We start from the raw sequence: 16,380 nt of genomic DNA, 5'->3' as shown, positions 1-16,380 counted from the left end.
CTTTCTGGAATACTTCTTTGGTTACACCGCTAGGTATGGGCTGTTGCTGCTGCTGTTTGTCTTTCCCTCGAGTCGCCATCTCTGTCATTAATGCCTTGAAGAGCGTGACGGACAATAGTTTCGCTTTCTCAAAAATGCGTATAATGCTAACAAATCCACCGCCGATTTTTTATCTCAGTCTGTTATTGCCTACTTGCTGACTCCAAAATATAGGTTGCATACTGCTTTCATAGTTCCATCTGAAGCCTGGAATTATGCATTGGTCGGAGAGGGGTCTGAGTGCGACTTACTCCTACAGCGCTTCAGCGGCAATCTTGCCCATGTTCCAACACTCTAGGTTTTTGTATGGTTTTTAAAACATATGACCAGCAGATTACAAATAATATCCGCAAATGCACCAGCCTCCTCAGCCGTTTTACTAATGGTTACATATGTCCAGCAGATATAGTTGGTAAAATACCAATTTTTTTCTAGGTTGGCAATCTACGGGCAGCAATAACATCAAAGGTTCAAATCGTGTTGTCGTCAAACCAGTCTTTCATGCTTTCGTGGTGAATGAAATAAGTACCCAGTCTGGAATTTCAATTAGGATTTTGTTGAGGGCAAAGGATGACCAAGTTACACAATAATATCTTTGCTTCATTCAGAAATGTGTAGTAGTTCAGCAATGGCCTTGTCATCGATTTTCCCAAAGTAGTGAGCTATTGGACAGCACGTACAAAAAGGCACTTTTAATGTTAAATAAATGTTTTCTTTTCCCAAAAGGGTGAAACAAGCGCAGCATTTTATTAATGTCTATTTATAGTTCTTTTGAATGAATCAAAATTAAGGTCTATTTGGTCTGTTTTGTCTGTTCCAGAGTAATTCACAAACCATGGGTTTATTTGCATTTCACATTTGGGAAAAATATTGTTTGATCAAAAACAATTGCAAACACTTAAGAGTGGTACCTCTCCAATGGGGAAAAACACCTACACTGCATCCGTGGAAACAAACCTTAGCAAAAAAGTGTCGAAGAAGGATGCAAGATGGTTTAGCGCACAAACTATTAACCAGTCCAACTGTGCCTATAATTCTCTACCGCTCTTCCTGGTTTTCTTTGGAAGAGGAACCAAGCCATTTCCATTCCATTTTCACAGTTGCTTTGAAAACCATGTCTTGCTTAGACTAGAGGAGTTAAAGCAAACTTGATCCTAATTTAAATGTGCATGGTATGAACGTGTGAAAGTGCATTGATTAATAATGGACTGTAATATATTTTCAGAATATTCGAATTGACTCTACGCTGTCCAAGGAGTACTTTGAGGTTCTAGAATCCTCTCTGAATGGTTCCTATCACCGTGTGAAGGCTTTGAAGAAAGGTCAAACCATTATTGACGCAGCACTTATCTCAATAGTAGATCAGGTATGTATTGCCATTTTTTTTTTCTTCTGTGTTTTATATAGCATGAACTTGACCCAGAGGTATCAGAGTGCTTTACATGAGCACCAGTTGTGTTACACTAGGACAAATTAATTTTTGTTAGGTATTAGGAGATTAAGTGATTTGCAGTGAATCACAGGATGTTGAGCGTCGTTGCTGAGACTCGAACCTGGTTCCCAAGATTTGAGGTCGACCACCCTAGCCGTTTGGCCACATCCTGTACACCAAACCAATCACCTGTTAAGGTGACATGCCGCCACCTTGATGATATGAGATAACCACTTAAATTCCTCATCACCTCGACCTGAACATTAGTATAATTGAGAGATTGATTTTATTTTGGAACGTGTTAATTATTGAATGTTGAGAATCTTCTTTAAACAGGGAAATAATTAGGGGGAAAATGCGGTCAGGATTTAATTTGTATATTGCACTGAAATATATTAAAACGTTATAATGAAAGGGGCCAAAGTGATCCAGAAGGTCCCACACCCTCCTGGTAATTAAGTACCTGGGAGTACCTTCCCCCTGCATAATGTTGCTATTTTAAATCAAACTCTTTAAATCTAGGGTAAAGCTAACCAGATTCATTGCTTTATGGTGTGTTTTTTATTGGTCAACATATATGCGTGCTCTTATGTGTAATAGGTTCCTTCGACATTTAATTTATCTTTTAAGTTCTATTACTTATTTTTTCAGCAGGTGCATCTCCCTTAGAGAAAGTGCACTGACCTCACAGTCAATATGAGAAAATAATGACATTTGTTTAAACATTTATTATTTATTATTTCCAGAGAAAGTCTTTTTGACCCAATCAAAATGTAGCATTTGGGATTCTTTTACTGTCTGATTTACAATTTCTTGTGTTGCAGGACGGAGGAGTCCACACCCTGCCTGTTCCCGTGAGAAATCAGCAGGAGGTTGAGATCTATGGGCCCATAAAACTTTTGCCAAGCATTTTGATTTTTCCCTGGCAGCTAAAGTCTGGAGCCTACCAGTATACTATAAAGGTATGCCATTTTAGTAGGACTGTTTTTTTCATACCCATTTGTAAGGTGGAGCATATTTAGTCATATAACCTGTTTACTCTATGTAAGAAAGCTGTGGTCATGAACAGAGTACCACCTTGATTCTAATACACAAAAGCGGTTATCTTACAATGTTTTTTGCTAACTAGTCTTTAATTTATTTGGATGTTTGCTTTGTGATGTGGACCCACTTGTATCCTTCCACCTGGGACCTGCAGTACGTTCTACTTGCCATCAGTGAAAAAGATTGGCCACTTGTGGCCTTCTCTACATGCTATCTCACAAGTGTTGTTATTACTTTTATAAGTTTAGAATAAGACAGTTGCATTATTTCACAAGTAAACCTGTGAACATTGACATAGATCATAATAGTGCTGCGTTGTACTGGCTGTATATTATTCAGTTGTGTTTGAAGATCATAGAATACATGGGTTACTTATAAGAATGTACCAAGCAATATTTATTGAGCATGAGGGCTGATGTTATTAGGTACCTTCACATCTCTCTGCGAACTCTGATGCATGACATGAGACTGTCTTGGTTTTCAGTATTGTATTCATTTATACCTTTGTAGGTTAGAGTGAAAGCTGTTTCGACCTTATTACATTGTTGTCTTATTTCATCTAAATTTATGACAATGTTACAAATCTAAAGTTTCTGATTTCGATTTTTTTTTTTAACTTCCTTTTGGTTAATGAGACACTATATCACCATACAAGGACACATTGGGATGTATACACACATAAAGCCGACTTCTGTACAAAGTGTCAGTTACAGGCACAACAACAAATAGTTGATGTTCATTAACTAATCCTGTAGCCTATGTTTCCTTAGGGCTACCTGTTGGAAGCCAGGCAGCAAACCTTGCTAACAATAAGTTTACACCTATTTTTATCTAACTTCACAGCTGTTTTTGCCTTCACCCCAGCGCTATGATATCTTGGACAGTGAGGTTCCAGGCTTTACCAGACCATTTTCTGTGTTGCTACTATTTTAATCAATTAAAATGAGCCGGTGTGTTTTCAGCAATCCCCAGAAATTATGCCACCTAGCTGCTAGGTGTAAAGTACCTCAGTAGACTCACAATTACCCTCTAATACAAATCATCCCATTGCAATAAATTGTGTTTGAGAGCCAAACTTTGTGTCTGGGTTGGGAAATCACTGATCCATCTCAAAGCTACTCTTTGTATAGTCAAATAATATGGCATGCATTTTTTAAAGTGTGGCTGATGTCCATGGGTGCAGTGGCGCTGTGGAAAAAGAAGCAACAACCAGGGCTGGATCACACTTGCTTGAAGAGCCAACTTTCTTGAACTGACTATGGCAGGAGTTCTTCTGTGTGAACATGGGTAAGAAGTTCCAGTGTTTAGCTGTGAGGTAGGAAAGGGAGCGGCTGCCACTGCAATACTGTTTAAAATGTGGAGTGACTGCTTCTGGTTGATATAAACAAATATAGGTGATAGGGTGGTAGAGTAAGTTCCATTTAAGACCAATGGAACTTAAGATGAAGGGGAAATGATGCATGGGCGGGAAAATTGAGAATCAAGATGGCCTCAGAATTTTCAACAATCTGCAGGCGATGGAGGAGATGGGACAAACGTCCTAGGTAAAGAGGATTCTGTGGTCCAGACGGAAAGTGACCAATGCTTGAATGACATTCTTGCATGCAGAAAGAGGAAGAACGGGAAACTCTTTCTTAAACATTCTAAGAATAGTGAAACAGATCACAGCAACTTAGCTAACTTTTGAGTAGGTGCCAGCTTGCGGTCTGTCCAAAGACTTACGTTTCTGGCAGTTTCCATGGGGACAGTTTTGGGTCCCAGGTCACAGGGGCGCCAAAGAGAGGACCCGAATGGGGGCTGTCTGCCAAAATTAAGACCTTCTTGCTGTAAAGCGTAAGACAGTTTATCTTCATCCAGCTAGCCACCGAGGACATACAGTAGCATCACGTATCTTGAGTGACAGAAGAATTGTCAGGGATGGGGATGATGATATGAGTGTCATCAGCAAATGACATACTCTCAAAACCAAACAAATGCGCCAGGACCTCTACAGAGGTTATGTAAATATTAATCAAAGTAGGGCCTAATGAGAAGCCCTGCGGGCACTAATTCAGGGTTATCCAAACTTTTTTGTAAGTAGTGCTGCTTCTTATCTTTTATGAAAATCATCCCAAGCTACTAATGTTATTAGTGCTGGTATAGGGACCAAATCAGTCAAGTAGTGGTCACCAAATGCAAGATTACTCGCAGTAATCACTGCAGTACACCAGTCAGGATTGCCAGCAGTAATGTAAAAACGTATTTATTGATTTCGAATGCTTCAACATGAGTATTACATATCAGCGATAGCTGCATTGGCCCCTAGCACCAAGGGTATGGTATTAGTAATAAGTCTGCCCAATGCCACATGGTTTATCACAATAGTATCATCTTTAAATAGGGTTTGAAAACAGAGCAATTTACCTCAAAACATCATCTAATGAGTTCTAAAAAAAACACACATCTTTGTCTCAAATCCACACGCAATTTTGATATACATATATTAATTCAAGTAAATTCCATTTTGTAGCGGATATGTCAATACTTTGCTACTGCTACTGTGGTTGCTCCATTGGCAGGTTAATGTCATACAACCTGCGGTGGTGACTCATTTACAAAGTGTAAGCCATCACTATGGGATGGCTTCCACTCGTAAGTGGTGGAGGATGGCACAAGCATGGAGGGATGGAGAGGAGTGTGGGGCGGGGGCAGACAGTGGTTCAAGGGACCACTTACAAGCTCTGCAAATTAAATCTCCCCGCCTCCCCCCTTTAAGGGGACAGGACTGCTTCTTTTTGTTTGAAAAGGATTACATGCATGGAATGCGAATTCATGGATTGAGGTTTTTTTTTGTGCCCAGGCCTTTCCGGAGTTTGAAAAAAGGCCATGTTGCAGACCAGTCAGTGTAAATAAATGCACCATGGTGTGCAACCTTTTCTTTGGCCAGAGCGTCCTAACTTTGGGCAGTGTCACATACCACATAATGTCAATTGTGAGCCAGTCAATAATTGGTACAAAATCCATACATTAACCATTGCACACCTTAAGACGTTGAAATTGGTGGACTTGTGAGGTCCTTTCTGCAAATATGTGCAAAGATTTTTGAGCTTCGGGCAAAACTAGCCAACAGAATTACAAGTGAATGCCAGCGTATTGTTTCCTCCTATCACTAGGCAAATCTGTTTAATATTTTGTTCTACATTTTTGGCTCAGAGTTGTCAGATCGGATGCATTTTGTGTGGTAGATGCATTTCAGATTTTGTTTTGGGGCCAACCCTGCCTCTTTTTAGGGCTCGCTGCCGTTTGCAGCGCGAAGCGCTGCTGCCGCAGCGAGTATTATAGTCACCGCGCTCACTGCCAAGGGAGATAGAAATGTGCACGAGCTAGCTACTGGCCTGTGCTCGAGCCGATTGTGGTCTGTGAACGCGCCCGTGAACACGCGCATGTGCACAGCACCTTTCCGTCGCAAGCTTCACTTCCGTAATGCGCACGCGCGCTCCAAGCCCGGCACGCTCTGTCTTCTTTCTTTTGTTCACCGGACCGTTGCGGTGGCCCAGCTGTTTGCCGATGCCAGCATAGAAGAGGGAGGAGCGCGCGCACAACAAGGTAAGGCGAGTGTTCTTTTGTTTTGTATTATATGTGAGTTTTTTTCGCTTTTTTAAATCTGTGTTTATTTTTTTTTCTCTTCCTCTCTGGTCTGTGTCACTCTTTGAGCTTAATGGTGCCTGCATTCTATCTCTTTTTGCACTCTCTTGCAAAGTTTTCTCCCTCCATTCTTGTCACTCCCTCATCGCTTCTTTTTCTCTTCCTTACGGCTCTGTCTGTTGTCTTCACCGAGGGCGCCTCTTCATTTTTATTCCAGAGTCAAACTTTGATTTATGTAAGCAAACACATTACCTATGCAGTAAAGACAGTCCTTGATCATGACACGGGGCTGCGACCATGCAATGGGTTTATCTTATTCACAAATGGCAGCTTGGGGCCAAAGGACGCACACCCTCGTCCATTATTGGGTTCCATTATACAGCCTGTTAACGCGGCATACAAAGCCACTGGGAAGGAATGCAGTTCAGACGGGAAACTATGTTCCACATGCGGTTTTGGTATTCTGAAAATACAGCCTTAGTATGAACGCTATTTATTAGTTCAAAAGTTGCAAAGTGCAACATTGTGGAGAAAGTTTCTGTTTGTTTTTGTTGAAAAGGAAAACCCTCTTTGAAATGTATATTTTGAAATGCAAAAATACAAATATGCTCCTTGAAGCGTTGGCCTTGTCGTAGGGAATACTTTACATCATAAGGCACTGCAATGATATGTTTAGATGCGAAAAGGACACATTTATAGCACATAAGCAATGTTCTTAACTGAAGTGGCCCTAAAGTATAAGGGTTGTTTTGGCTAGATTTAGTTTTTTAGGCAACAACCCCTTTCCTTTCCCTTCTCTTCCCTCCCCTCCCCATGGACCCGGCGTTGAGTCTCTTGAACTAACAGCCAATCAGCAGCTTCCCCTGGGGCTACTAATGGCCCTCCTCTCCTAGCCCTTTTAGGTTTAAAGCATTTTATTAAGACATGAAAAAACATGGGGAAGGGAAGTAGGAGGTTAAGTTTACATACAGTACAAAACGAGACATGTTGCAGCAATTCTGGTGGAAAGTGGGGAGGTCGGTAGTCCGGGAGGGGAAAAGGCATATGCTGTAAGGCAATAAGGCAGTGCGAGTAACCCTCCAATAGTCCCCGACCTCCCAATCAAGGCTAAGCACGAGTAGCATCCCGCAACACAGCGAAAACAACACAGTCCCTCCAAACCCCCGTCCCCAGAAAGGAAAAAGAAGAAAACAATACCCCAACATCCCCGTCCAATAGCCCGTTATAGAAACATTCACCCCAAGCCACCTACCCTCAACCCCCAGTCCCCCTGATCCCATCCCTCCTAATCCGCTGGGGCCGGCGGCGGCGTCAGCCTAAGAAGGCGTAGGTACCTCGGACATGTGAGCTCGCGAAATTCCGTGGACAGCAGTGCCAAGAAAGGGTGCCAGAGCTCCTCGAACTGGTCTACATTCCCAGCCACAGTGAGCGACATCTTCTCCATACCCAGTACCTGCCAGAGTCTATGCAACCAGCCAGTGATAGAGGGGGCAGTGGGGGTGCGCCAGTGTACAAGGATATTTTGAACCGCCGAGCCTAGCGCAATAGCAATCTGCCTACCCCTGCGGGACTTCAGCGGGTACATCAAGTCGTTGGGAAGGCCTAGCAGGACGTATGCCGGGAAGCGCGGGAGTTCAACCTCAAAGTGCCTGTCCACCTCATCTAAGACCTCCTTCCAATAAGCAGACAGTACCGGGCACCCCCAGAGAATGTGCGATAAAGTACCCTCCTGTCCGCAGCCTCGCCAGCAACCCTTGTCGGTGAGTTTGTGCATCTCGTAGAGCCTCTCCGGGGTGTAATACCAGTAGGTGGACACCTTGGTGAAGGTCTCCGTCAGCCCAGTGTGGTACGCAGAGTGCCTCGCCCGATATGCGATCCCGTCCCACTCCTTGTGGCTCAGGGTTCTGCCCAACTCCCTGTGCCAGCGCTCTCTCCCCGGGTTGTGGTAATGAAACGGCGGGGGTTGGAGAAATTTGTACAGATCGGTGATAAGCTTGGCATCCGAGGTCCGAGTCACTAGCCACCGCTCGTAAGGTGTGATTTGACGGGCTGCGGCGTCGCGCACTTGGGGTTGGAGAGCCCAGTGACGGACCTGCATATAACGCAGTCTGTCCACCTCCGCCAGACCAAATTCCTGTCGGAGTTGATGGAAAGGGAGCACGCCCTCCGGCCCGTAAATCTGAAAGACCACCCTGCAACCCGCACTCACCCAGTGAGAAAAAGCTCCCGGTTCTAGGCCCGGAGTAAAGTCTGGGTTACCAACTATGGGTGTAAACGGCGATGGGAAAGTAGTAAGCTCGCGGAGCTCACAAACCGCATCCCAGACTCGCAGTGGAGCCCGGGTGACAAAGGAGGCGTAGAGATTAGCCGTGCGATGTGCGCGCCGCAGGAATGGAACCTCTTGAAGGGTGCGACCTGCAACCGCCTGATCTTGAAAGAGCCAGTGCTTGTCCGATTCCCACCTGCTCCATTCCACCAAGTACCGGAGTTGCGCCGCTTGAAAATACTTCCGAAGGTCCGGAACACCGAGACCCCCCGCTTCCGGGGCAAGCGTGGAAAGAACCCTCTTCATCCGAGGCTTGCGGCCCTGCCACACGAAACGGGAGATGTCAGCCTGCGCTTGCTGTATCCAACCCGCAGGGGGCTGGAGAGGTAGAGCGCGAAAAAGGTACAAGATCTGAGGCAGTACCGTCATCTTCACCGCTGCGATACGGCCCAGCCACGAGAGCAGGCCCTTGCCCCATCAGCCGAGTTCCTCCTTAATCTTCTTGCTAAGGGAAGAATAGTTGGCTTTGATCATTTCAGGTAGCGAAGGAGCAAGCAGGATCCCCAGGTACGGCACCGTGGAAGAGGACCACTGCATAGGGAAAAGACGCTGGAGGTCTCGCCTGGTGTCCGCGGAAAGCGACACATCCAGGGCAGCCGATTTGGACATGTTCATTTTAAAGCCGGCCACGCGTGCAAAGGCGTTCAGTTCCTGGACGCAAGCAGGGAGCGACCGCCTGGGGTCATCCAGGGTCAGCAGGACATCGTCCGCATATAGGCTAACAGTATGGGTATACTGACTCATCTTAACCCCAACAGCGTCCGGGTTGTCGCGAATCCTCTGGGCGAACGGCTCCATATAGAGGGCGAACAAGAGCAGTGAGAGGGGGCAGCCCTGTCTCGTACCACGCTCAATGGCAAAACTACTAGAGCTGTGTCCGTTGACTCGCACCGATGCTGACGGTCTCTTATAACAATTGAAGACCATGGTGCGGAACTTCTCGCGGATCCCCAGTTTCCCGAGAACTAGCTCAAGGTACGGCCAATGAACCCTATCAAAGGCCTTCTCCGCATCGACCGACAGTAACATCCGTTCCCCCGGGACGCGTGAGGCCTTTTCTAACACGTGCGTCACCCTCTTGGTGTTGTCGACTGTTTGCCTACCGGGCACAAAACCAGCCTGGTCCGCCTCCACCAGGCCCGGTAGGTGCAGTCCCAGTCTGGCCGCCAGGATCCCTGTGTAGAGCTTAAGGTCCACATTCAGAAGCGAAATAGGCCGGTATGAACCGCACAGGGTCCGATCCTTCCCGGGCTTCGGAATAACCGACACCGTCGCGGAAAGAAGGTCCGGCGGGATAGCCCCCGGCTCAGAAAAGGAGTTGAACAGGCGAGCCAGGATAGGCGCCACAGTGGAGCAGAAGGTCTTGTAGAACAAGGCCGTGTAGCCATCCGGGCCCGGGGCCTTACCGTGCTTCAATCGTGCGATAGCGGAGATGACTTCCTCCACATGGATGTCCCTCTCCAGGTGGTCCGCCTGGGCGGGCTCCAGAGCCGGGAGGGTCATAGACTCCAGATAGGCCTCAGCTTCACCCGGTGGGGAGGGTTCCGCGGCGTATAGCGCCTCGTAAAAGCTACGGAAGGAGTCCGCCACATCCGCGTCACCGGAAACCGGAACCCCATCTGCACCCACTAGCTCCTTCACCACATTGCGTTGCTGCGCAGCCCTGAGCCGATGGGCCAGGAGCTTACCGCATCTGTCTCCGCCCGTATAAAAGGCATGCTTCAGACGCAACGCTGCGTATTCCGCCCGATCTAGATCTAGCGCAGAGAGGAGTTTCCTCGCCGCTTTCAGCTGCTTCCAAACTCGAGGGGCCCCCGTTCGGCGGTGAACCTGCTCAAGTTCTCTGACTTGTGCCGTCAGTTCGTCCCTCTTACATTGCTGCTCTCTGTTCTCCGCTGAGGAAATGGAAATAAATTCCCCCCTGAGGACCGCCTTCAAGGCTGCCCACTGCGTCGCTAGAGACGTGTCGGAGTTGCTGTTGTGGACCAGATACTCCTGAATGACCTCCCCCACTCGCTCCACCACCGACCTCCTATGCAGAAGAGTATCCCGAAGCCGCCACATCCCTCTGGAGGGGGGGGCTGCCGGCCAAGCAAAGACTCCGGAAACCGGTGCATGATCGGACAGGGATAAAACCCCAATGTCTGCCGCCGTGGCGGCCGAGCGAAGCGGTCCGCTCACCAAGAGGTAGTCCAACCGCGAATAAGTGCGGTGCGCGTGGGAGAAGTATGAATAGTCCCTATCGGTGGGGTGCATAGTGCGCCAGAGGTCATGCAGATCCATCTCCGCAATCCGGTCCTGCACCACCCGGGAAAGCTCCCCCGTCTGCGGGAAGCGTTGGGCAGACCTATCCACAGCTGAGTCGAAGACCATATTTAGGTCTCCCCCCCAAGACAACATGGCGATCAGGCGAGGCAGTAACGTCGACCAACACTGATTCCAGGAAACGATCCCGATGGTCATTCGGGCTGTAAACGGAGCCAACCGTGAAGGCGATACCCCCAAGCCGCATGCGATACACTAGGAGCCTCCCCTTCTGCTCGGCATATTTGTACAATACCTCGCCCCTGAAGGAGCTGGCTAAAAGAATGGCTACACCCGCGGTCTTGGTCGCCGCCAAAGAGAAGAATTGGGTGGGGAACTTGGCAGAGCGCAACCTGTGGCAATCTTTGGAAAGTAAATGAGTTTCCTGCAAAAGGCAAATGTCCGCCTGCGTCCCCTCTAACAGGGAAAGGATCGCCCTACGCTTCACAGGGTTGTTCAGACCCTTAACATTAAGGGTCACCACCTTCAAGGACGGCATCGCTCCCAGGGGATCGAAGCGCTATGCAGCAAGCGAGGGATCAGCGGAGGGGGCGCGCGGGGCAGGGGCGCAGGGAAGGCCAGAACCGGCCTCTCGTGTGCATGGGCAATATCGGACGGGACCTCTCAACAATAAACCAACTCCTAAACCCCCCCAGAACCATCCCATGGCAACTAGCCAAAACCATAGAAAAAGAAAAACACCCCATTGTCTCAGTCCAGCCCGAACGGGCAAGTCTGCAGAAATCAAACAAGTGGACGTTCAGCCACTCACCTCCAACCGTCCCCCCCCATCCCCCAGCCCCAACCCAGCATCGTAGAGGCTAAGAATCTCTCCCCCCAGGAGTGAAGTTAGGCCGTCATGGCCACGCCGTTGGATTCAGGCAAGGTCCTGGCCGCCGTTCTCAGGGCCTCCGCCATATCCGCCCTGATGGTAGGGGAGTCGGGGCGGCTCGCAGTCGCCGGCGATTGTCGTCTCCTCGATCTTCGCCGGCTCCGTCTCTTCGGACGTCTCCATGCGGGCGTCGCTCCCTCTTCTTCCGTGGCTGTGAGTCCCAACACCCCGCAGACGTCTTGGAGGGAGCGCAGCTGATGTAACACCCCATTCCATCGGAAGATTAGACGGAAGGGGTGACCCCAGGAGTAGGGCGTCTCATGTTCCCGCAGAAAGTCCGTAGCGATCCGGAAGGACCTACGCTTCTGCAGCGTGATGGCGGACAGGTCCTGGTAGAGCGCCACGGGCCGCTCTCTGAAAGTTAAAGGCTGCTTCCTGCGGGCCTCTGTCATAATGCGCTCCTTCAAAGGGAAATCTGGCAGGAACGCCAGAATATCAAGGGGGGGTGCCGATGACTGGCGCTGTCGGCCCACTCTGTGCGCTCTGTCTATGCGGACCGGAAAGTCTGTGTCTTCTCCCAAGATCTCCCGGAACAAGTCCTGCAAATAGGCCACCAGGTCCGTTCCCTCATCCGCGGATGGGACACCCCGCACCCGGATATTGTTCCGCCTGAACCTGTTCTCTAGGTCCTCAGAGTGGGCCTGGAGCTCGACACACTGCTCCCGTAGGCGGAGAACGTCCTGCTGGAGATGGACTATCTCCTCATCGCGGCGCTGGGCCGCCGTTTCCACCGTTTCCACACGTTCGCCAAGGCCCTCGACCTCTCTGCGTACTTCTCGGACCTCGCTGGCTACCTCGTTCTTGAGCGTCTGGAAGTCCTCTTTGAGGGAGCTGAATAATTCCTCCATGAAGGACCTCGTGACCGGTGGCTCGCCTCCAGTGGCGTCTGCCGAGGCCCGAGAGGACCCCGGGGACGGTTGTGTCCTGTCCCGCAGCTGCTGGGCCCTGCTGAGCATGTCCGGCAGAGTGCGGTCTCCCCTTTTCGCACCTCCTCTCCCAGTCATCTTGGCCTCAGCAGTGGGCAAAGTTCAGGGCCGGCCGCTGTAGATGCGTCCAGTCGCTCGAGGGCACCAGATGTGAAGGCCCCGCCGGGGACAAGGGTGATGCGTCACAGGCGACAAAATGGCGGCTCAGGCCGGGGCGAGACGATCATAGTACCGACCAGGGCGGCAAACAGGGCCAAAGTCAGGGTCCTCCAGCAGTTCACTCCCAGGGAAGGTAGCGCAGGAGCCAGGGTGAGAGTAGGCACCCGTTCGGCAAGGGCGCGGGTGAGGGTCGCCAGCTCCAGCTCCTCAGTGACAAGATGGCGGCAGGGCGGAACCCGAAAGGGCGGCCCAGGCCGGCAAGACCGCCGGCGACCCTCGGGCTGCAATGGGCCAGGAAAGTTCAAAGCCAGTGTCTCACAGATCGGCCGCCGATCAAACGCCTCCGTCTCCTGCCTCCAGGTTCGGGGTCCACGTCGTATCATATACCGACATCGGTAGTGAAGGGGCAGAGCGCCAGCGAAGGTCCAGGGTCCGCTGTGCAGCGGTGACTCCGGTCACGTAGGCTCCGGCCGGAGGGCACCCGTACTCTGCGGAGCTCGTCGGGTCCGATCCCTCGGGATCACCAGCTTTCAGCACTCGGCCCAGCCGAGGCGCCCGGACAGCGCCGCTATACGCTCCGCCTCCTAGGCCCCTCTCCGTGGTCCGATCCAGGCTCTTCTCCGTAGACCGATCTTTGAATAAACTTTCAGGGCACTTCCTCCAGGGCGATGGGAGTCAGAGTAGCATCAAAATGTGCCCCAGGAACTCCGGCACAGTCCTCTCGCCGCAAAGTAGCCGCGGGGGGAGAGAAGCGCAGAAATCGGGGCTCGAGCTGAGCTGGGCCGGAGGAGCTACGGGAGGAAGCGTCCGCTCACCCCGCCATCTTGGCCACGCCCCCCTCTCCTAGCCCTTTTAACTGAACCTGCCAGTCCTTTGTGCTCTCAGACATAAGAGTTATAGAGGCATATATTTTAGCTCACCCTTATTTGTACAGTGTCACACTCCTTGGCGTAACTTTCACCCTTCAAACTGCCAAAATACCTCCCACAGACTTCAATAGGATCGTTTGCCCTGAAAACATTCCTCACCCTTCAAAAGAAACAAGCATTGGCAAAACAAGAGGCCTGGTGTTGGGCGCAAATCATTGGCTTTATCAGTGCTTTTGTTTTGTCATGTTTTTTGCAAAACTTTATTGGTATGGAAGCTGCCAGGCCATCACCAATCTAACAAAAAAGGCATTGGCTAAAAGTCAAAGTATTGTATTGGTCTCAAAAATCACCTACTGCCATAGTAGTTGATTGCACTGAAGAGAACTACTTTGTGTATGGATGTGCTCCTTGTGAAAGAGCAGAATTCTGCTACTCATAGTGAAGTAAGCCAATTGTGGAAGAGGGCTGATGCATTGCCTCATGATGTGTGCTGTAGTGGGAGGAAGAACAAGCATTTGCAATGCAATAGATCTCGCATTTACGCGAGTTTGAGCTATTGACATTGCAAATAGCATTGCCTTTTATTTTTGTTTTCGTTTTTAAAACATAAATAAAAGGCATTGTCATTTACACTGCCAATAGCTTAACCTCGTGTAAATGCGAGACCTAGTGCATTGCAAATGCTTGGTTATTTTGGATCCGTTTCGCGGCCGACGGAACTAAACGCTGACGTCTTGTTTTTTACAGGTACCTACTTCTTAGCTGAAACTTTGTCTGTCGCTTTATCTTCCTGTGTCTCCCATTCACCTTTCCCACAAAACTGCTTACAGGCCCCTTGCCTTCACTTAATCTCCCCGTGCATCCCCCCTCACCCCTCCCACAACACCACCCCTCCGAGGCTAAGTGTCCTGTGTTCATATAGTGTATATGTTGTGAAGGGTCGGGCTCTGCTCTTTCCCTGAATATCTTCTATGCTGTCTGTGACTTCCTCTGGCCTGGCCCTTTACCTCCAGCCAGGAGACAAATACTGCTTTTGCTATAAATTAATGGGAGGTACTCTCTAATTATAATAGGCAACATCTGTTTGATTTTAAAGAAAAAATATTGAAGATCGTTTCATTTACTGTGCTCAAATCGGGTCACCAGTTTAAAAGGATGGCTAAATTGGGTTTTGTGGCAATGTGTTGTTTTCTATAAAAACCTAGGCTTGTCAGTTTTCTTTGGCACAAGTTAAAAATCTGTAATATCACATGAAAACAATAGTATATTTTCACATGTGCACTTTTTTTACGTAAAATATGAGACTGCGTTCTTGTACATTTAACTTGCATTTGCAGACAGTTGTCCTCATATATAATGTCAGCTGCAGTCATTTTGAATTTCCGCAAAGTGCGTGGATGGTGCAAAATTTGGATGTTTCAGTGTATGCATCCGATGTGTTTGAAATGGCATGTGCGTTCTCTATGTCCCCGTCTCCATCCTGTGCGTGCAACCAGCGTCTCTTTGTATTGGACTCCTATATGTATGTACCCTAGGTGTTACCGTCTTACATTGAATGTGTTAGTGTTCATCCTATGTGTATATGATGAGAACACTGTGCACTCAATGTATGTGCCACATGCGTGTGACACTTTCACTACCTTGTGTGTGGCACTGTCAGCGCCTTCTGTGTGTCATTATAATGACTATGTGTGCCACCAGTTTTCCAATCATGTATTTTCCTTTAACCATCAATTTCTTTCAGGTATGTTACCTTAATTGAGGTATTGGAGTCAAAAATAATCTCCTAGCCACAATGCACCAATCTGTTTAATTAAATCACTGTACTGAAAACCTGTTTTCCAGGTGGCATCGATTCCTCTGCTCAGCCAAATCTTGATATTATACCATGTATTTGGCAGTATGTGCATGCATACTGAGGCTCTCTACACATATTGTTTAGCCGTATATGTGTAATTGCTGTGCAATCTATGTATTTGCTATTCTTCAATCTGTGAGATGTTTTGTATATCATTATATACATTGTGTCTTACTTGTTTTATTTACCTATCCAACTTGGAGCGCTAAATAAGACAAAAGGTGCGGCATAATTTATAGGACCATGCGTGTGTGGTGCACATGCCCACAAAACAACGATGCAGTTTCATCATAGGCTATTTTGTATTCCTTTTTTTTTTTGCCATTCTGCACAGCATGGCCAAAACCATTCACAATCCAAGAAGTCCCAGAGTCAAGATCTAGTGGCTTGGCCGCCAATGCTTCTTTCATCTCGTTATGGAGACATAGCCATTTCACTAGCGCGGTACATTTTATCTTCATAAACCTGCTTTTGAAGGTCAATTGTCATATTTTTGTACTCTAAATTATATACTGTGTTTTTTGGAAGGAATGAAAACTGAAAATCCTTGTCTGGTGCAGATATTTTACTTATAAAGCCAAAAAACAATTGAAGAAGACGAAGGAAACAGCTTGCAAATTAAAAATATTAATTTATAAATGCAGTCATTTCTTTTCCTTAGGAGATCAGGCAGCTGATTCTGTTAGCACTTGATATCTTCATGTTATGTATTATGTTTCCATTATTTAGTTAAATATTCTTTTCATGTTTTACATTTCAAACAATGTTCTTAAAATCCAAGGTGGTTCAAAGACCAATTACATTTTAAATCAAGCATTGGCAACGCCAATCGGTCTAGCCCTGGGAATTGGTGTGATTTTTTTAACATCTTTTATTTTTATTGCAAGCATACATAACTTAAAAAGAA

At 47.9% G+C, this 16,380-nt stretch overlaps 1 protein-coding gene across 1 annotated transcript in view; it reads left to right on the top strand.

Annotated features, from left to right (window-relative positions):
- NUP210 (nucleoporin 210) overlaps positions 1-16,380 on the top strand; it is a 519,503-nt gene that overhangs the window by 204,184 nt on the left and 298,939 nt on the right. Inside the window, exons 10-11 of the mRNA XM_086939009.1 lie at positions 1,265-1,405; positions 2,296-2,433. Coding sequence (XP_086795135.1) covers positions 1,265-1,405; positions 2,296-2,433 — 279 coding nt within the window. The remainder of the gene's footprint in view (positions 1-1,264; positions 1,406-2,295; positions 2,434-16,380) is intronic.

Source organism: Lissotriton vulgaris, chromosome 9, assembly GCF_964263255.1.
Source record: "Lissotriton vulgaris chromosome 9, aLisVul1.2, whole genome shotgun sequence".
NCBI classification, from domain to species: Eukaryota; Metazoa; Chordata; class Amphibia; order Caudata; family Salamandridae; genus Lissotriton; species Lissotriton vulgaris.
This window is presented reverse-complemented; position numbering and strand designations above follow the sequence as displayed.